Source organism: Myotis daubentonii, chromosome 4 (genome assembly GCF_963259705.1).
Source record: "Myotis daubentonii chromosome 4, mMyoDau2.1, whole genome shotgun sequence".
Classification (NCBI taxonomy): Eukaryota; Metazoa; Chordata; class Mammalia; order Chiroptera; family Vespertilionidae; genus Myotis; species Myotis daubentonii.
In genome coordinates, this window is record NC_081843.1 from 4,587,195 (window position 1) to 4,612,064 (window position 24,870).

A 24,870-nucleotide genomic window follows, 5' to 3' on the forward strand; every position below is an offset into this window, starting at 1 on the left:
TGGACTGATATGCTGACTCCCAGTATTTGTAGGGTGGCTTTATGTAGTAGATGTCATGGGGCATTGTGGGAGCACAGGTCCTTCTCTGCTAGGAACTGGAACTATGTGGATACCAGGCAGTGGATGAAGATGATATGAAGAGTCTTAGGTTTATAGGAGAATCGTTATTGTAGACCATGTAGCCATTATTACCAAAGAGCTATCAGATAAAACAGTTCTTCAAAGGAGCCCCACAAAGCATTTGCTGCTAATATAGCAGCCATTGCAAACACAGTAGCCCGATCAAGCAGCCCTTGCTAATACAGTAGCAAACACAGGAGCCATACCAAGCAGCTGTGCACTAGCTGGTCAACAACGCAACTTTATACCAACTCAGACAAAGAGGCTTCTTGCCAATTAGTGACATCAATATTTGGGTTATAGAAAGGTATGCCTGCACAGTCCAGGCAGCCAAATGCCATCAAACCATGATAAATGGTAGGGCAATGTAAACATCCCTGAGGGAGGGCGATCGAAGTCCACTGTCAACCCTTTCATGCAAAAGCAACCTGTCCTTGACTCTCTGGAGCCCTGTCCATGGAGAAGAAGGCACCAGCCAAGTGCAGGGTGATCTATGCAATCTGCTACATCCGGCACTGTGGAGTATAGCAGAGGAATCATTCTACTCAGTCCTCTGCAAGCCACGGCCAGTTGCCAGGTGCTGTCAGGCTTTTTGACTGGCCACACTGGAGAATTGTAGGAGCTGGATGATCTTTGCCTTCCCTAGCCGCAACACTATCTGTCCAATCTCCCTAAGATGCACTCTGGTATGGGAGAGAGTTGCTTGTAGCACATGGAAGCTCTGCCTCTGTACCATCTACATTAGCAACTAGGCCCGCATATCTATCCAGGCCACTACAGAGCAAACTGCATTCTGCACCAGTATCTAACTGGTCCTCTGGGCCCATTCTCCCAACTGGGTACCTCTGCCCATTCCTTGGCCTAGGAGATCAAACTCCTTCTCTCTGGAAGAGTCTAAAAGTCCTGGAGGCGCTCAGGCCTAGGGGTGGGCCTTCCCTCCAGACTCTCTTGGATTGCTGGCTCCACTGGCAGCTGCCCCGGGAGGACAGCAGCACACCACTGGGCCTTTCACCTATCCTCCCTTCTCTCAATGCTTGACTTCCAAGTCACCAGTGAGAATCAAAATCTCCATGCCCATTGCCAAAATGCTCGTTACCTGTGGCGGAGGCTCTGGCTCCCAGCCCTCCTCCTCTGCCATCTTTCACCTGCTAAGACTCCTGCTGTGGCCGCCCCAGGTAACAGCTGCCCCAGTGAAGCTGGGCTCACCTTTGCCTCCACCCAGATCACAGAAGCTCAGTCTCTCTCAAGCTGCTCTGCTCCCTGCTGCTCTTGAGGGATCTGGTCCGGCAGGGACCGCAGTGTCTTCTCCTCTGCCACTAGCATCACCTCGTCCTGTTCCCAATTCATCAGAACCACCACTACCAGAACCCCAGCCCAGTCTGAGGAAACATGACCTCCAGCAGGGTGAATGGGGCATTTACCCCTGGATCCTGTTCATAACGCCAAATGTCGGGTGCACAGGTCCTGAACCCTGCTCACTGCACCTTTCTCCCTAATCCTGCTCAACTATGCCAACTGCGGGGTTCATGGGGCCGTCTCTGCTAGGGGCTGTACCCCGTAGATGCCAGGTATTGGATGGAGAAGACATGAGGAGTCATAGGCGTATAGGAGAGTCACTATTGTAGACCATGTAGCCATTGCTACCAAGGAGCTATCAGACAAAACAGTTCTTCCAAGGAGCCCCACAAAGCAGCCGCTGCTAATATAGCAGCTATTGCAAACACAGTAGCCCGATCAAGCAGCCCTTGCTAATACAGTAGCAAACACAGGAGCCATACCAAGCAGCTGTGCACTAGCTGGTCAACAACGCAACTTTATACCAACTCAGACAAAGAGGCTTCTTGCCAATTAGTGACATCAATATTTGGGTTATAGAAAGGTATGCCTGCACAGTCCATACCGTACAATCGCTGTGACCTTGCTCAGACTGGCCTTGAACATCCAGCATACTCTGGACAGGGCCCCCACACTCCAATTGGCCTTGAACATCTGGCATATTCTGATTAGGGTTCCCACAGGTATCTAGTGTTGCAGTCTCCTTGACTACCTGAGCTGGGTGCTCTAGGAATGCCCCTTGTGTGTTTTATGTGGGCTCTCCTGCTGTAATTGAATCTTGATTGCTATTGGCTCATTTGTGCATGACATCAACCCTCAGGCTGGCTGATTGTGTGGCTGAACCCTGACCATGGCGTGTGAGCTGCTTTGCAGGTGCTGACAACACAAAACAGAATTTGCTTCAGCAGATTTGCTGCCTGCTGAGCTCTCCCTTTGGATATGCTGCTTGTGACGCTTACTGAATCCTGCCCAGATGTGGTCTGAGTCTGGCCACTGGGTGTGTTATTTCTGGACCTCTATGGAGGGGCTCTTGGGCAGACCAGTGTTTAAGACACTGCAATTCCAGCTTGGTCCCGGGAGGAAGTGAGTGTAGCTCCCACCTCCTCTGCCGCCATCTTGGATCTCCTGAAATGATGCTCCGATTAACATGTAACATCCCTCTTTTTCCTCTGGTAATTTTCTTCGCTATAAAGTCAACTTTATCTGATATTAATATAACCATTCCAGCTTTCTTTTGATTTGGGTTTGCATGGTATTTCTTCAAACACTTTAAACCTACCTATATAATTAAGTTTTAAGCAAGTTTTGGTAGACATTGTATAGTTGGGTCATGTTTTGTATACAATCTGATAGTCTCTGTCTTTTAATGGATGTGTTTAAACTATTTATTTTTAATGTAATTATTGATATATTTAGATGTAAATGTATCATTTTATTATTTGTTTTCTGTTTTTCTCACTGCTTCCCCACCACCACCACTACCCCTGATTCCTCTTTGCAGTCTTATTTTGGGTTACTTGGACTTCTTTCGTATTCCATTTTGTTTATTGTGATTTTTATTTTACTTTATATCTTGTGTACATTTTTATTGGTTATTATAGGGGTTACAAAATACAGACTTTAGCTTTTCAATTATTTGTAATTAATAGTTTTCAACTTTATTTGAATGTAGATATCTTACCACACCGTAGGTCCTTCCTTTAGGCCAGGGGTGAGAACTCTATTTCTGCCAAGGGACATTTGGATATTTATAACAGCATTCTCAGGCCATAAAAACTATCAACTTAAAATTAGCCTGCTATATTTGGTCAAACATTTAATTAACTCACAGGGCCAGATGAAATGATTTGCGGGCCATATATGGCCTGTGAGCAGGACGTTCCCCACCCCTGCTTAGGCTATAGTTGGCATAAATGACACATACATATACAGTGGGGCCTTGACTTACGAGTGTTCCAACTAATGAGTTTTTTGAGATACGAGCTTTGAGTTGCAAGCTAAAATTCGGGTTACGAGCCAGCTTCAGATACCCCACCACTAGTTGGCGCAGCGAACGTCACAGTGAACGCCACAACATCAGCCCAGCATCACCTGTCTCACTCGTTCACTTTAAGTTACGAGCTCCGTCACGGAACGAATTAAACTCGTAAGTCAAGGCCCCACTGTACTGAAAACATTACCAGAAAATATTATTTGCTTAAAATTATCTAGTGTGTTTAAAAACCATAAGAAAATAATAGTTATTATATTTAGTTATTATATTTACCATTTCTGCTGTGTTTTCTTTTTTTTTTTTAAATATATTTTATTGATTTTTTACAGAGAGGAAGGGAGAGAGATAGAGAGTTAGAAACATCGATGAGAGAGAAACATCGATCAGCAGCCTCCTGCACATCTCCCACTGGGGATATGCCTGCAACCCAGGTACATGCCCCTGACCGGAATCAAACCTGGGACCCTTCAGTCCGCAGGCCGACGCTCTATCCACTGAGCCAAACGGGTTTCGGCATCTGCTGTGCTTTCATTATTCATGATGTTTCAAGTTTTCTGCATCATTTCTCTTCTGTCTGAAAAGCATTCTGTATCAGTCCATTTACACCAATACTCTTCACTGAAGAGCCTCTTAGTTTTCTTTCACCTAAGAGTATCCTTAATTCACAAGGATATTTTTTACTTGACATAGAAATCTGAGTCAGTGGTTCTTTTCCTTTAGCACTTAAAAAAAAATGTTCTTCTTGCCCTGGCCAGTTTTCTCAGTGGTTAGGCATTAGCCTGTTGACCAAAGGGCTGTGGGTTTAATTCCCAGTCAAGAGCATTTACCGTGGTTGCAGGTTCCCAGGTCCCGGTGGGGCATATGTGGGACGCAACTAATCGATGTGTCTCTCTCACATTGATGCTTCTCTGACTATGTCTCTCCCCCTCTAGAAATCCCTCCCCCTCCTCTCTCCTTTTTATTCTCTCTAGAAATCAATGGGAAAATATCCTTGGGTGAGGACTGAAAAAAATGTTCTTGCCCTGACTGGATAGCTCAGCTGGTTGGAGGATCATCCAAATGCACCAAGTTTGCAGGTTCAAGTCCAAGTCAGGGGACATACAGGAAGCAATCAGTAAGTGTGTAACGGGTGGATCTCTCTCTATATCAATCAATAAAAAGATTTAAATGTTGTCCTACTGCTTTCTGGACACCATGTTTATAAAACATCAAAATTCATCTGAATTATTCCCCTATAATTAATCATTTTTTCTTTGAGTTCTGACAGGAGTTTTTCTTTGCCTGTACATTTCAGCAGTTTGGTTATGATTTATCTAGATCAGGTTCAATCAGCTTTTTCAATCTATAGGTTTGTATCTTTTGCCAAATTTGAGAAGTTTTCTGTCATTATTTCTTCAACTAGGGGCCCGGTGCACGAAATTCGTGCACTGGGTGTGTGTGGGGAGGGGAGTGTCCCTCAGCCCAGCCTGCCCCCTCTCACATACTGGGAGCCCTCAGGCGTTGACCCCCATCACCCTCTGATCGCCTGATCGGCCCCTTGCCCAGGCCTGACGCCTCCGCCAGAGGCATAGACCCCCATCACCCTCCGATCGCCTGATCGGCCCCTTGCCCAGACCTGACGCCTCCGCCAGGGGTGTCAGGCTTGGACAGGGGACCCCCATCTTCCCCTGATCACTGGCTCTGGCCCCCGCCCAGGCCTGAGGCCTCTGGCCCAGGAATCATGCCTGGGCAGGGGACCCCCATCTCCCTCTGATCGCTTGCTCCACCCCCCGCCCAAGCCTGACGCCTCTGACCCAGGCTTCAGGCCTGGGCAAGGGGACCATCATATCCCCCAATCCCCGGCTCCGCCCCCCCGCCCAGGCCTGATGCCTCGGCCAGAGGAGTTGACCCTCATCACCCTCCGATCACCAATCACCGGATCGGCTCCTTGACCAGGCCTGAGGCCTCCGGCAGAGGTGTCAGGCCTGGGCAGGGGACCCCCAGCTCCCTGCGGTTGCAGGCTCCGCCCCTGCCCAGGCATAACGCCTCTGGCCGAGGCGTTCGGCTCGGGCAGCGGGGAACCGCAGCTGCAGTGGCCCCGTGATCGTGGGCTCCGCTTTAGGCCCAGGCAAGGGACCCCTAGCTCCCGGGACTGCCAGCTTCGACCGTGCCCAGCTCCCATCGCTGGCTCCACCCCTACTTCCTGCTATCACTGGCCAGGGCGGCAAAGGCGCCTGATTCTCCGATCATGGCTGGGGGGCAGGGCAAAGGCGGCCCCAAGGCCGCCTTTGCCCTGCCCCCCAGCTCTTAGCTCCCCCCTGGGTTTCCGATCACTGTCAGTGGCAGGGGGCTTCTTCCTGCTTTCCCTTCGCCTCCCTGCATTGTGCCTACATATGCAAATTAGCCGCCATCTTGTTGGCAGTTAACTGCCAATCTTAGTTGGCAGTTAACTGCCAATCATAGTTGGCAGTTAACTGCCAATCATAGTTGGCAGTTAATTTGCATATAGCCCTGATTAGCCAATGAAAAGGGTATCGTTGTACACCAATTACCATTTTTCTCTTTTATTAGATAGGATTATTATTTTAGCCATATACTCTTTCTTCTCTCATGTTAGAAGTTCTGTGACATGCAGTTCTCCCCAAAAGTCCCTTGGGCTTTTTTCATTTTTCATAATTATTTTTCTTTCTATTGTTCAGAATGTATTATTTCTATTTATTTATCTTCAAATTCACTGACCCTTCTTTCTGTCACTTCTATTCTACTATTAAGCCAAATGAGCTTTTTATTTGGGTTATTAAATTTTTAGTTCTAGCCCTGCCAGTGTGGCTCAGTGATTGAGCATCAGACCTATGAACCAGGAGGTCACATTTGATCCCCAGTCAGGGCACACGCCCAGATTGTGGGCTCGGTCCCCAGTGGGGCACATACAAGAGGCAACCTATCAATGATTCTCTCTCGTAATTGATGTTTTTATCTCTCCCTCTCTGATATAAAAATATTTTTAAAATTTTTGGTTCTAAAATTTCATTTTATTTCTTCATATTTTCTATATGTTGATAATACTTTATATGTTAACTAGAAGCCCAATTCATGAAATTCATGCAAGGGTAGGTCTTGACAGCCCCAGCTGCCAGGGCCCTCGTGGTCCCAGCTGCCTCGCAGCCCCGCCCCCCACCTCGCCTGCATCCGCCTTGACCTGGTGCTGCCCGCATCCACTGCCACACACCCCCTGATCGATTGCCCCACCGGCCAGTGGCCTGGGCCTCCCTCTGCAGGGCGATCAGTGGGGTGATGGCTGGATCCCTGACCAATTGCATCGCACCCATATTGGCTGGCCTGATGCCAGTGAGTGTCATAGTGTGGTTGTCCGGTTGGTCATTCTGCTGTTCAGCCGTTCGGTCAATTTGCATATTACACTTTTACTACTACAGATTCCAACATCCATGCCATCCTATCATTGATGTCTATTGATTGTCTTTTCTATATGAGATGAGATTTTTGTGTGCCAATTGACTTTTGTTTTTATCCTGAATGTTTTTTAATAATATATCGTGACACTACATCTTTTTTTATATCTGTGGGCTGTGGTTCCCATATTAGTTCAATCTTAATAGTGCTATTTTAGTCTCAGCCTGTGTTACCCATTGGTCACTACACATCTCGGTAGAGATTTACTCATTAGCATAATTTTTAAAATTTGGTATTCTAATTAGGATTATATCCATGTGTGCAAATGACAGGGTGAACACATGAGCTCACCAACAACTTCCCCAGAATGTTCCAGTTCCCAAAAATTTCTCTTTCAGTCCCCCAGCCAGAAATCACTGACTTTCATGATCATGCCACATCCACATGGCAGGAAGACAGAGAGAGTGGTACAAAGCAGGCAGGTTTGGCCTTGTCCTTTTGGATCCAGGGCTTGACTAAACTGAGAAGGTTTACCTCCCTCACCACTTGAGCTCATTGAGAGTTCCCATTATTTTCTATTCTTGCCACCATCCCACCCAGAAGACTTCCCATGGTCTGGGCCACAAGAGAGCAGAGGGGAAATGGGATTGGGCCTTCTACACTCTCTCAGAACGTTAGGGGTTTTCCCTTTTCCACTCCTCAAACAAGAACTAGCGGGTTTCTCCTTAATCTCATTCTATTTACACTTCACTGCATTTCCAGGCTTTGGATTGCTTTGAGTTCAGGCTAGGGAATACACGAGGGGAAAATGGTAAACTCAACACCAGTTCAGTTGTATTTCAAGTTCTGGTTCTAGTATTCTTCCTGACCCAAGTGCTGATGTGTCTTACCATTATAATACAAATAAAATACAATAATTAACAAATAATAATATAAGAATAACTGTGTGTTTCACATACTCACAACTGTAAACTTATTTTTGCTAACCCTTGTAGATGTGTTATGATCTAAGAACTCTCTGAGGATAAAGTTGGCATCATGTAAATTCTGGCTTCTCTTTCTAGTCAAAAAGAAAATGTCAAGAGATGTACCCTATGGAAGCTGACCATATGCTGTCTACTTTTAACTTGCTAGAAAAGTGTAATACAATGTCAAAGTCACTGACTTCAGGAATGAAGCGCAAACTCTCCGTCATGATAGCACTTATAGTAGACGCTGAGGTATTAGAGAAGAAATAGAGAAAAAGGAGGGAGCAGGGTGGGAAGGGCATGCACACATACATGTACTGAAAATGGGTTCCTGCCAGCTGATCCAGGAAACTCAGCTGACAGAAACCTGAGAGTTGAGATGAACCTTAAGGGGATGTGGCCAATGATAATTAAAGAGAATTTGCATTATTGGGTGAGCTGTTATAATATGGTTTGGGATTATTTTTTCTAGTTTTTACCATTATTATTAGTCTAGATTTTGTATCTTAGTTTAAATGTGTTCCCCTCAAGTAGTAAATTATCCCACAAGTACTTTGGCATCAATTATCAATGGTCATGGAGTTGTTCTTCTGGTCTCTAGGTGGTGATTCTTGATGAGCCCACAATTAGCATGGACCCCATCTCACAAAGAGCCACCTGGGACCTCCTTCAGCAGTATAAACAGGACCGCACCATCTTAATGACCACCCACCACATGGGTGAAGCTGACATCCTGGGTGACCGCATTGCCATCATGGTGAAGGGAACTCTGCAGTGCTGTGGCTCCTCAGCCTTCCTGAAACAAATATATGGTCTCTCTCCCTTTGATCATTCTTAAGATATTAGTGTCTTAATCTTCTAACATGATTTTAATTATATTTTGTCTATTACCCAAAACTTCTTCAATGGCTTCTTCTGCTTTTTAATTAGGTCTCAGTTATCCTAATTAGTTTGTAAGACCCTTTGTAATCTGGAGAGTCCATATGCAGGTTGGGACAAAAGTAGGTTTACAGCTGTGAGTATGTGAAACACAGAGTTTATTCTTGTATTATTATTTATTAATTTTGTATTATTTTCCTACAAACAACTATAAATCTACTTTTAGGCTACCCTGTATGTACTTATTAATTGTTCTCCACCGCATATGTTCAGCCTCAGGAGCTACTTTTATTAACCTACAAAAGACTGTGCTTATTTCTCCCATGTTGAACCTACTGACAGTTTTCTTTGTTCCTAGAATACAGTTGTGCCTCCAAACCAATTTATTTTATTGAGTAATTGGTTGGTTGATGAGGAGAGGAAGTAGAGAAATACTGACCTTTGACCCTAGTTCTTTATTTGCCAAGTCAGTTTCTAATCCACAAATATAGCAAATGACAGTTAAAATGTAGTGCAGACTGAAAAAAAACAACATATAAGTGAAATAAAACAACCCTTGACTTTGATAGGAGGTAATACTGATACACCAAGCAGTGAATTGTTGAGGGCTAAAATTAATAGTAATTGGAATCCAAAATTGGAGGGTATAAATGTAAATAAAGATAATTGAGAATGAATTGCTTCATCATTAATTTACTTAGTATTTGAGTTTATTCAACTCACATTAATTATTTCCTCTATATCACATGGTACTGTGATATCCACTTTATACATCATATTTAATATTTAAAACAATAGCTCCATATTATGGAAGACAAATCTAGGGCCCAGATATATCAAAAGTGTATCTTAGTCATATTTATATAGCCATTTAATTCTTCAAAGTTTTTGATCACCTTATACATTTGAGTTTTACATCTGAAATTAGATTTATTCCATCTGAATTGAATGCACCTGGATGACGAGCCACATAAACATCTAAGCTTTTTATTAAATTTATTGGCATAACATTGGTTAATAATATTATACAGGTATCAAGTAAACAATTACATGGTACATTATTATATATGGCTTCGTGTGTTTGCCACCAAAACTCAAATCTCTTTTCATCACCATATATTTGATATCCTTCCCCCCAGTATTCTTTAATACCTCCTCATCTCCTTTCCTCTGGTAACCACTATGGTGTTGTCTGTGTCTATGAGTTTTTTGTTTGTTTATCCTGTTTGTTCATTTGTTGCTTTTAATTGCATATTCCACATATGAGGGAAATCTTATGATTGTTGACTTTTTCTATATGACATATGTCTCTTTAGCATCATACTCTCAAGATCAATCAATGTTGTAAAAAATGTCAGTATTTCATCTTTCCTTATGGCTGAGTAGCCTTTCATTGTATATATGTACCACATCTTCTTTATCAAATCATCTATCAGAGGACACTTTGGTTGTCTCTATAGTTTAGCCACTGTGAATAATGTTGCAGTGAACAGAAAGAGTGCATATATATCTTTGCAAATTTTCAAATTTTCAGGTAGGTATCCTGAAGATGGATTGCTGAGTCATATAGTAAATCTATTCTTAATTTTTTTTAGAAACCTCTATACTGATTTCCATAGTTGCTGTACCAGTTTATATTCCTACCAGCAATGATTGAGGGTTTCTTTTCTCCACAACCTCTCCAACACTTCTTATTTATCACTAAAGGCCCGATGTATGAAATTCGTACAAGAGTAGGCCTTTCCTTCCCCTGGCTGCCAGCACTGGCTTCCCTCTGGCACCCGGGACCTGGGCTTCGTCAGGAAGGTTGTCTGGAAGGACATTCAGTCTAATTGGCACATTATGCTTTTATTATTATAGATATTCCTTGTTGATAATAGCCATTCTGACTGGTTTGGTAGTATCTCATTGTAGTTTTGATTTGCGTTTCCCTAATAACTAAAGAAGTTGAGCATCTTTTCAGATACCTGTTGGCCATTTGTATGTCTTCTTGGGAGAACTGCCTGACAATTTTTTAATTGGATTGTTTGTTTTTTTGGTGTTGAGTTATATGAGTTCTTTATATGTATTAGTTATTAACCCTTTGTCAGAGCTCTTGTTTGCAAATGGCTTATTCCATTTTGATGGTTGCCTTTGTTTTGTTGCCAGTTTCTTTTGCTGTGCAGAAGCTTTTTAGTCTGATATAGTCTCATTCACTTACTTTTACCTTTACTTCCATTGCCTTTGGGGTCAAATTCATAAAATCCTTCCTAAGATCAAGATCCATAAGTTTAGTATTTATGTTTTCTTCTATGTAATTTATTATTTCAGGTTTTATATTTAGGTTTTCGATCCATTTTGAGTTAATTTTTGTATGTGGAGACAAACAGAAGTCTAGTTTTAGTCTTTTCATATGGCTTTTCAGTTTTTCTAGCACCATTTATTAAAGAGACTTTCTGTTCTCCATTGTATGTGTTTTGTTCCTTTATTAAAAATCACTTGCCCATATACTTTTCTTTTTTCTATTAATCCTCCTGAGAGTATTTTTTTTCCATTGATTTTTAGAGAAAGTGGAAGGGAAGGAGTGGGGAGAGAGAGAAAGAGAAACATCTATGTGAGAGACATCAAATCGGTTTCCTCCTACACATGCCCCAACCCTGGGCTGGGATTGGGCCTGCAACCCATGTACATGCACTTGACCAGGAATCAAACCTGGATCCTTCTTTCCATGGAATGATGCTTTAACCACTGAGGTAAAACATCCAGGGCTGCCAATATACTCCTGGGTTTCCTTCTGGTCTCTCCGTTTTATTTCACTGGTCTGTGAGTCTGTTTTCTGCCAATACCATGCTGTTTTGATCATCATTACTTTGTAGTATAATTTGAAGTCAGTGAGTATGACACCTCTGGCTTCATTCTTTTTTCACAGGATTGCTTTGGCTATTTGGGGTCTTTTGTGGTTCCATACAAATATGATGATTTTTTTGTTCTATTTCTTTTAAAAATGCCATTGGAATTTTCTAAAATTGATTTGAGAGAGAGAGAATTATTGCTCCACTTATTTATGCATTAATTGGTTGATTCTTGTATCAAACTTTGGCATATGGGGACAATTCTCTAATCAATTGAGCTACCCATCTAGGGCCCCATTGGGATTTTGATGGAGATTGCATTAAATCTGTATATTGCTTTGAGTAATTTGTACATTTTAACTATGTTGATTTTTTTCAATCCATGAAAATGGAATATCCCTCCATTTCTTTGTGTCTTTTTCTGTCGCTTTTAATAAGGCTTTGTGGTTTTCAGTGTATAGGTCCTTCACATCCATTATTACATTTATTTTTAGGTGTTTTATTCTTTTTATTGCAATTGCAAAGTGAATTTAATCTTTCTAAAACTTCGTTGTTACTATATAGGAATGTAATAAATATTTTTGATTTTTTATTAAATTTAATAGGGTTACATTGGTTAATAAAATTACATAGGTTTTAAGTGTATAGTTCTGGGCATTATCTGTATATTGCATATGTGCCCACAATCCAAAATCAAATCTTCTTCTATCACCATACACTCAAATGGATTTTTTGTGCATTTATTTTATATGCTACAACTTTACTGTATCTGTTTATTGTTTCTAATAGTATATTAGATGGAGTCTTTAGGGATTTCTATAAAAAGAATTGTGTAATCTGCAAAATGTGACTGATGAAGTCAGCTAGTTCTTGTAGAGTTGGGTTTTTGTGTGGTTTTTTTTTTTACTCTCAAGTTTCTCTGTTCTTCCATATGAGTCATTTCTAGATTTCTATTTTCAATGTCACCAATTCTTTCCTCTACCTGGTCAGCTCCATTTTCTAAGCTTGCTAGTTCATTCTTTATCTCTTTTATTAACTTCTCAATCTTTAAACAGCTAAACTTTTGATAAATAATTTATTGTCACTTCTAATATTACTTACTAATTTTATGAATTATTGATAAAATAGTATACAATAGTACTACTAGATATTTGGAGACATTCAGTTGCTTCTTACAGATGCTTAAGTTTAAATATGCCTAACCTCAGTTTTAAGAGGGTAAGATAATTGAGAAGCTTATTGTGTCATCATTGATGAGAAGTGAAAAACAATTTGTATATCATTTTGTAAATTAACCAAAAATAGTTTTGGTTCCCATAGCTAGTAAATAATGGATGTTGCCCTACTCTCTGGACTCTTGTTGCCTCATTTTTAAAATGGAATAGCAGTGTCTTCTCTACTATAAGCCAGGTAAATAAACCAAATTCTCAGCTAAGGTGATCTATTCTTAAGACCTATTATTTATTTATTTTAAATCATTTCTTAAGTCTCCTCAAGAAAAGGGGAGAGGAAGGGAAGGAGAGAGTGACGGGGGTGCGGGGGTGCGGGGGTGCGGGGGGGGGGGGAGAGAGAGAGAAAGAGAGAGAGAACTTGTTCCACTCATCCATGCACTGATTGGTTAATTCTTGTATGTGCCCTGACCAGGGATCAAATCTGCAACCTTGGTGTATGGGGACAATGCTCTAAGCAACTAAGCTACCTGGATAGGGCCTTTTTAAAAATCTAAATAAGAAGTATAAATGTAAATGCAATGACCATTTAAAATGCATACACTTAAAAGCTATGATTTTTTCTTTTAATTCCAGAAAATAATTTCTCTATCTATGTGAAGCACTACTTAAGTACAAAAGTTTTCTGATTTCTTTAAGATTTCTAATAAAGAAATAATTTATCAAATTAAAAACCTTCTTTCAACATTTCATACCTTCTTTCTCTGCTTTATCTTTTCTAACACAATATATATTTTAACTTATTTATCTTTATTATTATTTGTTCCCTTTGACTAAAAAGAAGCTCTTATGAGGACAGGAATTTTTATCTACTTTTTAAACTACTGTATCCCCAGGGCCTAGTTAATGCCTGATACACAATGGACAACCCATGATTATCAATGAGTATTTATTAAGATTACAGTTTCAGTAGTTCTAAGTAGATGAAAACAGGGGCATTTCTTTACATAACTACTGTATCTGTTTATATATTTAAACTTATATTATAATTTAAAATTTTATTTAAATTATAGGGGAAATTCCTAGCTATTCAATGACTTGGTTTCTGGAGCAACATTTGGAAATTTTAAGTTGAGCCTTCCTAGAGTCAAAATAAAATCTTTTGTGACATACCATGTCTCCTTCCTGTGGACCTAGGTAACCTGAACCATGGAAAGATACAGTTGGTCTTACAAGATGAAAAAGTACAAAACTTCTTCATTTGGTCTTCTAAATGATTTTTCTTTATTTTTATTTAATTAATTAATTAATTATTTTTTTAAATTGTTTTCTTGCTTAGAGTATTACATATGTCTCCTTTTTTTTTTCCTGCCCTTGACAATCCTCTGGCCTCCCCTACCCCCCAGCGTCTTATGTCCATTGGTTATGCTTATATGCATGCATACAAGTCCTTCGGTTGATCTCTTACCCTTCCCTCCTGCCCACCAATCCTCCCTGGCCTTCCCGATGTAGTTTGACAGTCTGTTCGAGGCAGCTCTGCCTCTGTATCTATTTTTGTTCATAAGTTTATAATGGTCTTTATTATCCATAAATGAGTGAGATCATGTGGTATTTTTCCTTCATTGACTGGCTTATTTCACTTAGCATAATGCTCTCCAGTTCCATCCATGCCGTTGCAAATGGTAAGAGTTCCTTCTTTTTTACAGCAGCATAGTATTCCATCTTGTACATGTACCACAGTTTTCTAATCCATTCATCTACTGATGTGCACTTAGGCTGTTTCCAGATCTTAGCTATGGTGCATTGTGCTGCTATAAACATAGAGGTGCATATATCCTTTCTGATTGGTGTTTCTGTTTTCATGGGATATATATTCCTAGAAGTGGGATCACTGGGTCAAATGGGAGTTCCATTTTTAGTTTTTTGAGGAAACTCCATACTGTCTTCCATAGTGGCTGCACCAGTCTGCATTCCCACCAGCAGTGCACAAGTGTTCCTTTTTCTCCACATACTCTCCAGCACTTGTCATTTATTGATTTGTTGATGATAGCCATTCTGACAGATATGAGATGATACCTCATTGTTGATTTGATTTGCATTTCTCAGATGATTATTAACTTTGAGCACATTTTCATATGTCTCTTGGCTTTCTGAATGTCCTCTTTTGAAAAGTGTCTATTTAGGTCCTTTGCCCATTTTTTGATTGGTTGTTTATCTTCCTTTTGTTAAGAAGTATGAGTGCCCTATAAATGTTGGAGATTAAACCCTTATCGGTGATAACATTGGCAAATATGTTCTCCCATGCAGTGGGCTGTCTTTTACCTCTTGAGTTAAGTTTATTCCTAGGTATCTTAAACAATCCCGATGGTAAATGGGATTGTTTTTTTAGTCTCTCTTTCTGTAAGTTCACTATTGGTGTATAGAAATGCCATAGATTTCTTGGCGTAAGCTTTGTGTCCTGCTAGATTGCCAAATACATATATTAAGTCTAAAAGTTTTTTGATGGAATCTTTAGGGTTTTTTATGTATAATATCATGTCATCTGCAAATAAGGACAGTTTTACTTCTTCTTTTCCAATTTGGATGCCTTTTATTTCTTCTTCTTGTCTAATTGCAATGGCTAATACTTCCAGTACTATGTCGAACAGGAGTGGTGAGAGCGGGAATCCCTGTCTTGTTCCTGTTCTGAGAGGAAATGGTGTTAGTTTTTGTCCATTGAGTATGATGTTGGCTGTGGGCTTGTCATATATGGCTTTTATTATGTTGAGGTATTATCCTTCTATTCCCACCTTGCTGAGAGTTTTTATCAAAAATGGGTGTTGGTTTTTGTCAAATACTTTTTCTGCATCAATTGATGTGACTATGTGGTTTTTTCTTTCAATTTGTTTAAGTGATGTATCACGTTTATTGATTTGCGGATATTGTACCATCCTTGCATCCCTGGGATAAATCCTACTTGGTCATGGTGTATGATCTTTCTGATGTATACAGCTGGATCCAATTTGCTAAGATTTTGTTGAGGATTTTGGCATCTATGTTCATGAGGGATATTGGCCTGTAATTCTCTTTCATTGTGTTGTCTTTACCTGGTTTTGGTATTAGTGTGATGCTGGCTTCATAGAATGAGCTTGGAAGTGTTCCTTCCTCCTGAATTTTTTGTAGTAGTCTGAGGAGGATAGGTTTTAGTTTTTCCTTGAATATTTGGTAAAACTCCCCTGTGAAGCCGTCTGGTCCTGGGCTTTTGTTTGCTGGAAGCTTTTTGATGACTGCTTCAATTTCTTCCATAGTTATTGGCCTATTGAGATTTTTAGATTCTTCCTGATTGAGTTTTGGAATGTTGTATTTTTCTAGGATTATGTCTATTTCCTACACGTTGCCTAGGTTGTTGGAATAGAGTTGTCCATAGTATTTTTTAACAATCATATGTATTTCTGTGGGGTCTGTTGCTATTTCACCTCTATCATCTCTGATTTTGTTTATTTGGGTCCTCTCTCTTTGCTTTTGGTGTGCCTGGCTAGAGGTTCATCGATCTTGTTTATCCTTTCAAAGAACCAGGTCTTGGTTTCATTGATTTTATGTATTGTTTTTTTGGTCTCTATGTCATTTATTTCTGCTCTAATCTTTATTATCTCCTTCCTTCTGCTCACTCTGGGTTTTTCTTGTTGCTCTCTTTCTAATTCTTTGAGATGTAGATTTAGATGATTTACTCCCATTTTTTCTTGTTTTTTGAGATAGGCCTGTAGAGCTATAAACTTCCTTCTCATGATTGCTTTCAGTGTGTCCCATAGGTTTTGGATTGTTGTGTTTTCATTGTCATTAGTTTCCAGGATGTTTGTAATTTCTTCTTTGATCTCATTGGTAACCCAATCAATATTTAATAACATGCTATTCAGCTTCCAAGTGTTTGAGTATTTTGGGTTGTTTTTATTGTAGTTTATTTCTAATATTATGTCATTGTGGTCTGAGAAGATGCTTGGTATGATTTCAGTCTTCTTGAATTTGGGGAGACTTTGTTTGTGATCCAATATGTGGTCTATTTTTGAAAATGTCCCGTGAGCACTTGAGAAGAATGTATATTCCGTGGCTTTGGGGTGAAATGTTCTGAAGACATCAATTAAGTCCATCTGACTAAGTGAGTCATTTAGGATTGCTGTTTCTTTACTGATTTTTGTCTAGAGGATTTATCCAGTGATGTCAGTGGTGTATTAAAGTCCCCTACTATGATTGTATTGTTGTCGATCTCTCCCTTGATATCTTCCAGGAGTTTTTTATGTATTTGGGTGCTCCTGCATTGGGTGCATATATGTTTATCAGGGTTATAGCCTCTTGTTGTATTGATCCCTTTAGTATTATGAAGTGGCCTTCCTTATCTCTTGTTATGGCCTTCACTTTGAGGTCTATTTTGTCCGATATAAGTATTGCTACCCCAGCTTTTTTTTCATTTCCATTTTCCTGAAAGATATTTTCCCATCCCTTCACTTTCAGTCTGTGTGAGTCCCTTCTCCTGAGATGGGTCTCTTGTGGACAGCAAATGTATGGGTCATGTTTTTTTATCCATTCAGCCACTCTATGTGTGTTGATTGGAGCATTTAGTCCATTTACATTTAAAGTTATTATTGAAAGATACTTGTTTATAGCCATTTCTATTTTTTGTGCCTGGTTTTTTTGAGCTTTTTATTTCTTCTTTTTACACCAGTCCCTTTAACATTTCTTGCATTGCTGGCTTCGTGGTGATAAACTCCCTTAGCCTTTGTTTTGTCTGGGAAGCTTCTTATTTCCCCTTCAAGTTTGAATGATAGCCTTGCTGGATAGAGTATTCTTGGATTCAGTCCTTTGCTTTGCATCACTTTGTAAATTTCTGTCCATTCTTTTCTGGCCTTTTGTGTTTCTGTTGAGAAATCATTTGATAATCTAATGGGAGATCCCTTGTATGTAACTTTCCATCTCTCTCTTGCAGCCTTTAAGATTCTCTCTTTGTCCTGAACATTTACCATGGTAACTATGATGTGTATTGGTGTGGGTCTTTTTGCCTTCACCTTGTTTGGGACTCTCTGTGCTTTTGTGACTTTTTTCTTCCCCACCTCAGGGAAGTTTTCTGATATTATTTCTTAAAATAAGTTTTCTAACCCTTGTTCCTCTTTTTGTTGTTCCGGCACCCCTATTATTCGTATGTTGTTTTGTTTCATGTTGTTTCATAGCTCCCTTAGGCTCTCCTCCTGTGTTTTAATTTTTTTCTCCAATTGCAGTTCAGTTTGGGTGGGTTTTGCTTCCCTGTCTTCTAATTCGCTAATTCGGTCCTCCGCTTCTCCTAGTCTACTGTTGAAACTTTCAATGGTGTTTTTTATTGTAGCTATATCACTCTTCATTTCTTCTTGGTTCTTACCTAAGTTATTGATTTTCTTCATCCTTTTCTTCTTGATTCTTGCATAAGTTGTTGTTTTTTTCCTCCATCCAGTTTATGCATTCCATGACCCTTAATCTGAATTCTTTTTCAGTCATGCTGCATGCCTCTGTTTCACTTAGCTGCTTTTCTGGTGAGTCCTCCTTTTCTTTCCTTTGGAGGTTTCTTTGTCTACCCATGTTTGATCTCACCAACATATCTAGATATTGAGTCATTCAGGTGCTTCTCCTTGGGAGGCAGTGGCTCCTCGGGCTGTGGTTGCTCCTCGGACGGTTGTGGTAGCAGCTGCTCCTCAGTTGGCAGCAGCTCCTCTGGTGGGTGCTGTTCACAGCTGTGGTGGCTCCTCTGGCTGCTGGGGGGAGGCTTCACACACAGCTGCTGTTCCTCAGACAGAGGGTGTGGTGATCATGAGGCTGCTGTTCCTTGGATGGGGGCGGGCTATACACACAGCTGCTACTCCTTGAACTGTTGTGGACTGCTCACGTGGCTGCTGATCCTTGGATTGGGGCTGGCTGCACGTTGCTGTTGTTCCTCTGATGTGGTGGGCTGCTTGTGGGGCTACTGCTCCTTGGACTTGGACAGGTTGATTGCAAGTCTGCTGCTCCTCAGACGGGGATGGGCTGCTTGCGAGGCTGCTGCTCTTTGGACGGGAGTGAGCTGCACATGTGGCTGCTCCTCCTCGGATGGGGGTGGGCTGCTTGCGCGGCTGCTGCTCTTTGGACGGGAGTGAGCTGCACATGTGGCTGCTCCTCCTCGGACGGGGGTGGGCTGCTTGCGCGGCTGCTGCTCTTTGGACGGGAGTGAGCTGCACATGTGGCTGCTCCTCCTCGGACGGGGGTGGGCTGCTTGCGCGGCTGCTGCTCTTTGGACGGGAGTGAGCTGCACGTGTGGCTGCTCCTCCTCCGATGGGGATGTGCCACTCAACCAGCTGCTGCTCGTCGGGCAGGTGCAGGCTGTTGTGGCTCTGCTCCTCGGACCGGTGCATGCTGCGCAGGGCTGCCACTCCTCAGACATGGGCGGTCTGCTCGTGTGGCTCTGCTCCTCGGACCGGTGCGTGCTGCGCAGGGCTGCCATTCCTCGGACCTGGGTGGTCTGCTCGTGTGGCTGCTGCTCCTCTGACCGGGGGAGACTGCTGCTGCTCCTCGAATGGGGACGGGCCGCTTATAGACCTCCTGCTCCTCAGATTGGGTAGCTGCTCGTGTGGCTGCTGCTGCTAGGATGAGAGCAAGATGTTTGTGCAACTGCTGCTCCTAGGATAGGGGCAGGCTGTGCAGGGCTGCCGCTCCTCAGACATAGGTAGACTGCTCATGCAGCTGCTGCTCCTCAGACGGGGAAGTGGACCACTCACACAGCTGCTGCTCCTTGGACAGGGGCAGGCCACATGAGGCTTCTGCTCTTAGGCTCGAGGCAGGCTGCTTACGGGGCTGATGCTCCCTGGACAATTGTGTGCCGCTCACGTGTCTGCTGCTCACGTGTTTGAAAAAATAATGTGAAAAGAAGTAGTAAATAAAGGAACAAACAAAAATAGGAGAACAAAGAAAAAAGCAAAAAAAAAGCAACAAACAAAAATAAGGGAAAACAAAGAAAAAGGCAAAAAAACTAACAAAATAAAAATAAAAATTAAAAATTTAAATGTCATTCCTTTGGCTGGCTTAAGATCCCAGTTTTCTGGAATGTCTGTGATTTTTTTTTTCTAAATGATTTTTCTCAGGTGCTACATATCGCATAGTCATGGAGATTGACCCACAGTGTGATGTTGAAAAGCTCTCTGCAGTGATTCGGTCTCATATTCCACATGCCACTTTGGAAGAGTCTACTGGAGCTGGGTTATCATTTATCCTACCCAAAAAGTATATACACAGGTATACATTTAGGGCGCTCGAGGTGGGTGGTTTGGGTCACCAAAACTTATTTTTAATTTTCCAGGTTTAGCAAGTTTAGTAAATAGTATTTTGCTAACAAACCATTTAAGCTGTCATTTGCCAACTATAGTTGAGAAGTTCAGAGCTGAAGATTTCTCTCACTAAATAGAGGATTGCTTCATCAATTCAAGTTCATTCAAAGCTTATTTGATGTTTTTCTTTCTTTTTTACTTTATTTTTAATTACATTTAGTTAGGTGACCTTGTTTAATATGATCATATAGGTGTAGGTTCCTGTGTTACAAGATCTATATATTGCACTGTGTGCCCAAAAATCAAAGTTCTGGTTTTTCTTTTGGAGAGAGGTTCTCCACTTATTTTCTACTAGAGGCCCGGTGCACAAAAACTTGTGCACTCAGGGGGCAGGGATTCCTCAGACCGGCCTGTGCCCTCTCACAGTCTGGGACCCCTCAGGGGATGTGTACCTGCGCTGGTTTAGGCCCACTCCCCGGGTGATTGGGCCTAAGCTGGCAGTCAGACATCCTTCTGGCAGCCCGGCAGCCTTAGGGGGATGTCCACTTGCCAGAGAAGAGCAGGCCTAAGCTGCAGTTGGACATCCTTAGCGCTGCTGAGGAGGCGGAAGAGGCTCCCACCACCACCACTGTACTGGCAGCCATCAGCTTGGCTTATGGCTGAGCAGAGCTCCCCCTGTGGGAGCACACTGACCACCAGGGGGCAGCTTCTGCATTGAGCATCTGGCCCCTGGTGGTCAGTGTGTGTCATAGTGACCAATTATTCCCAGTCGTTCTGCTGTTACGGTCAATTTGTATATTACCCTTTTATTATATATGATAGAAGCCTGGTGCATGGGTGGGGGCCGGCTGGTTTGCCCTGAAGGGTGTCCTGGATCAGGGTGGGGGTCCCACTGGGGTGTCTGGCCAGCCTGGGTGAGGGGCTGATGGCTGTTTTCAGACTGGTCATACCCCCTTCAGGGTGGAGGTCCCCACTGGGGTGCCTGGCCAGCCTGGGTGAGGGGCTGATGGCTGTTTACAGGCTGGCCACACCCCCTTCATGGTGGGGGTCCCCACTGGGGTGCCTGGCCAGCCTGGGTGAGGGTCTGGTGGCTGTTTGCAGTCTGGTCAAGCCCCCCCACCCCAATAGGGACCCTCACCCCAGGGAGGTTTGGCCAGCCTGGGTGAAGGGATGATGGCTGTTTTCAGGCTGGCCACACCCCCGTTAGGGTGGCGGGTCCCCACTGGGATGCCTGGCCAGTCTGAGTGTGGGGCTGATGGCCGTTTTCAGGCTGGCCAAGCCACCCCTCCCCGGCGACAGAAGCTCCCAGCCTCTCCTTTTTTTCTTTTCTTTTTTTTATTCTGGGATTTATTTACCTTCTATAATTGAAACTTTGTAGCCTTGAGTGGAACTCAGAGCCAGCCAGGGCAGAAGGGAGGGAAGCTTGGCTTCCTCCATCACCAGGAGCACCCCAAGCCTCCTGCTCACTCCAGCTCCATGGCCACGGCCAGCTGAAAGCAGGTATCTAGGGTTTATTTACCTTCTATAATTGAAACTTTGTTGCTTTGAGTGGAGCTCAGAGCCGGCTGCAGCAGGCGGGAAGCTTGGCTTCCTCCATCATTGGGGCAACCAAGCCTCCTGCTTGCTCCAGCTCTGTGGCTGCCGGCCGCCATCTTGGTTGAGTTAATTTGCATATAGTTGCTCTGATTGGCTGGCAGGCATGGCTTAAGGTATAGCGAAGGTACGGTCAATTTGCATGTTTGTCTTTTATTAGTGTAGATAGCTTCCTAGTGTTCACCAGAGTAAATCATGACAAGATGTTCATAGTAAACAAATTTTTTTAATATAATTTTGTTTTTTTACAGAGAGGATGGGAGAGGGATAGAGAGTTAGAAACATTGACGAGAGAGAAATATCGATCAGCTGCCTCCTGCACATCCCCTACTGAGGATGTGCCTGAAACCAATGTACATGCCCTTGACCAGAATCGAACCTGGGACCCTTGAGTCCGCAGGCTGATGCTCTATCCACTGAGCCACAAGCCGGTTAGGGCTAGTAAACAAATTTTATGTATGGTAAGATCCAGGGAGACATTGAGATGAAATAAGAAAGTAGCTTCGATTGCAACTCTTGGAGTAAGAATAACAAGGACAGTTGTTGGGTAATTATAAATCTGGAGGTTCTGAGTAATGCTTTAAAAGAAATTAGAGAAGCTGCTTAAATGTATCACATCTGTCCATCCTATATCATGTGTATACAAATGGCATTATCAGAAAGAATAATAAATACAACATTTATATAAAGTACAAAATAGGAAATGTAAGGACTTAGAAACAGGTAATATTTTTATCCTGTACTCCCACTAAATACTTTGAACATGGAAGGAAGAAAGAGAAAGAATTTCTGAGAAATGAATAACTAGCCATACAGTTTATTGTCAACAGTTTAACTGTGGAGATTCTGGGCCATGGACAGTGGACCTAGTAAGCATAAAAGTAAATCATGAAGTTAGGGGAAAGTATATGAACTCAGAATGAAATTAATTTTAAACCAAGTGTTGAAAGAGAAAAAAAACAACCTAAATAAAATGTCCATAGCCTGTTTATTCTCAGAATTATTCACTATAGTAAGAGAAGAATAAAATGACAGAGTTCTTGGTTATTTTCAAGACTTTGATAGCTTAACTAATTGTTTATTTGCTTTGGGATGGGCACAACTCTAAATGTTTTCCAACTGTGTATTTACATAAAAACGAGGGAGAGACTTAGAATCAATACTTATAACCTCAATACCTATATTCTAATCTATAAAATATGGCTAACAAAATGAACTTGAAATTTGTAAATTGGTTCTTTGAGAAGACCAGTGAGGTTAGTAAAACTTCAGTCATACCAATCAGAGGGAGAAACAGGAAAGACACAAATTACCAACACTATCTCAAGAAGAAATTAATTTGAAAATCTCTATTTATTAAAGACATTTAATTTGTACTTTAAGACATCCCCACAGAGAAAACTCCAGGACCAAATGACTTCACAGATGAATTCTACTAAATATTTAAAGAAGAAAAAGTAGCAATTCTATATAAACTTTTCTAGAAAATGAGAGAAAACAGAACATTTCCCAATTTGTTTTATAAGGCCAGTATTACCCTGGTACTAAACCCAGTCAAAAACATTACAAGAATATTATTATTATTCAATAATCCTTACCAGAATATATGGACCCTTAAATATAGGTGAATAGGGATTCTATTGAGAAGATTAAAAAAGGAAGATGGGAATGACCTTAAAATATGTGAAGAGCTATAATTGGAAGAGGGGTTAGATTGAACTGGGTTAAAAGTAGAAGTAAGAGTCATAGCTAGGTGAGGTTAGATGAAAATGGTGTTCAGCCTTAAATATGGATTAAATTTAGAAGTTGAAGAGTTTTGAGTCTACCATCTCGGAGGGTAATAACACATAGACTTGATAGTTCCTTACAAGGAATTGGAGGTGTGTTTAAGGAGTGGATGGGTCTCTGGAGACCATTTCAACCTAAAACAGTGTTCACTTTTCCTGGTAAAACTAGTCATGGAATCTTGATGTAACTGCACTACAATTAGCAATACCTTCATACAATTTACCTATTTGATTAAATCTCTCCAGTGCCCAGCTACTGCTTCACTAACTCTATTTTCTGTCAATTATGATTCATACCTCCTGTACTTTGCAAATTTTTTCACTTGATGTAGGAATCACATGTGAGTAAATTAAATTTTATTAACACTTCTAAAAATAAATTTATATTTTATTATTTTTTTAGACCACTGATTGTTTTTATTTTTTATTTTTTTATTTTTATTTTTTTTTATTGCTTAAAGTATTACAAAGGGTATTACATATGTGTCCATTTTATCCCCCCGCCCTAGACAGTCCCCTAGCCTCCCCTATCCCCCAGTGTCTTATGTCCATTGGTTATGCTTATATGCATGCATACAAGTCCTTTAGTTGATCTCTTACCCCCCTACCTCCTGCCCCCCAACCCTCCCCGGCCTTCCCGCTGCAGTTTGACAATCTGTTTGAGGCAGCTCTGCCTCTGTATCTATTATTGTTCAAAAGTTTATAATGGTCTCTATTGTCCATGAATGAGTGAGATCATGTGGTATTTTTCCTTTATTGACTGGCTTATTTCACTTAGCATAATGCTCTCCAGTTCCATCCATGACGTTGCAAATGGTAAGAGTTCCTTCCCTCTTAGAGCAGCATAGTATTCCATCGTATAGATGTACCACAGTTTTCTAATCCATTCATCTACTGATGGGCATTTAGGCTGTTTCCAGATCTTAGCTATGGTGAATTGTGCTGCTATGAACATAGGGGTGCATATATCCTTTCTGATTGGTGTTTCTGGTTTCTTGGGATATATTCCTAGAAGTGGGATCACTGGGTCAAATGGGAGTTCCATTTTCAGTTTTTTAAGGAAACTCCATACTGTCTTCCATAGTGGCTGCACCAGTCTGCATTCCCACCAGCAGTGCACAAGTGTTCCTTTTTCTCCACATCCTCTCCAGCACTTGTCGTTTGTTGATTTGTTGATGATAGCCAGTCTGACAGGTGTGAGATGGTACCTCATTGCTGTTTTGATTTGCATCTCTCGGATGATTAGTGACTTTGAGCACATTTTCATATGTCTCTTGGCTTTCTGAATGTCCTCTTTTGAAAGGTGTCTATTTAGGTCCTTTGCCCATTTTTTGATTGGATTGTTTATCTTCCTTTTGTTAAGTTGTATGAGTTCCCTATAAATTTTGGAGATTAGGCCCTTATCAGATATGACATTGGCAAATATGTTTTCCCACACAGTGGGTTTTCTCATTGTTTTGTTGATGGTTTCTTCTGCTGTGCAGAAGCTTTTTATTTTGATGTAGTCCCA

General features: G+C 41.6%; 1 protein-coding gene across 1 annotated transcript in view; it reads left to right on the forward strand.

Moving 5' to 3' along the window:
- LOC132232635 (phospholipid-transporting ATPase ABCA3-like) overlaps positions 1-24,870 on the forward strand; it is a 323,040-nt gene that overhangs the window by 169,012 nt on the left and 129,158 nt on the right. Inside the window, exons 13-15 of the mRNA XM_059692030.1 lie at positions 7,903-8,058; positions 8,408-8,618; positions 19,798-19,948. Of these exons, the coding sequence (XP_059548013.1) occupies positions 7,903-8,058; positions 8,408-8,618; positions 19,798-19,948 (518 nt within the window). The remainder of the gene's footprint in view (positions 1-7,902; positions 8,059-8,407; positions 8,619-19,797; positions 19,949-24,870) is intronic.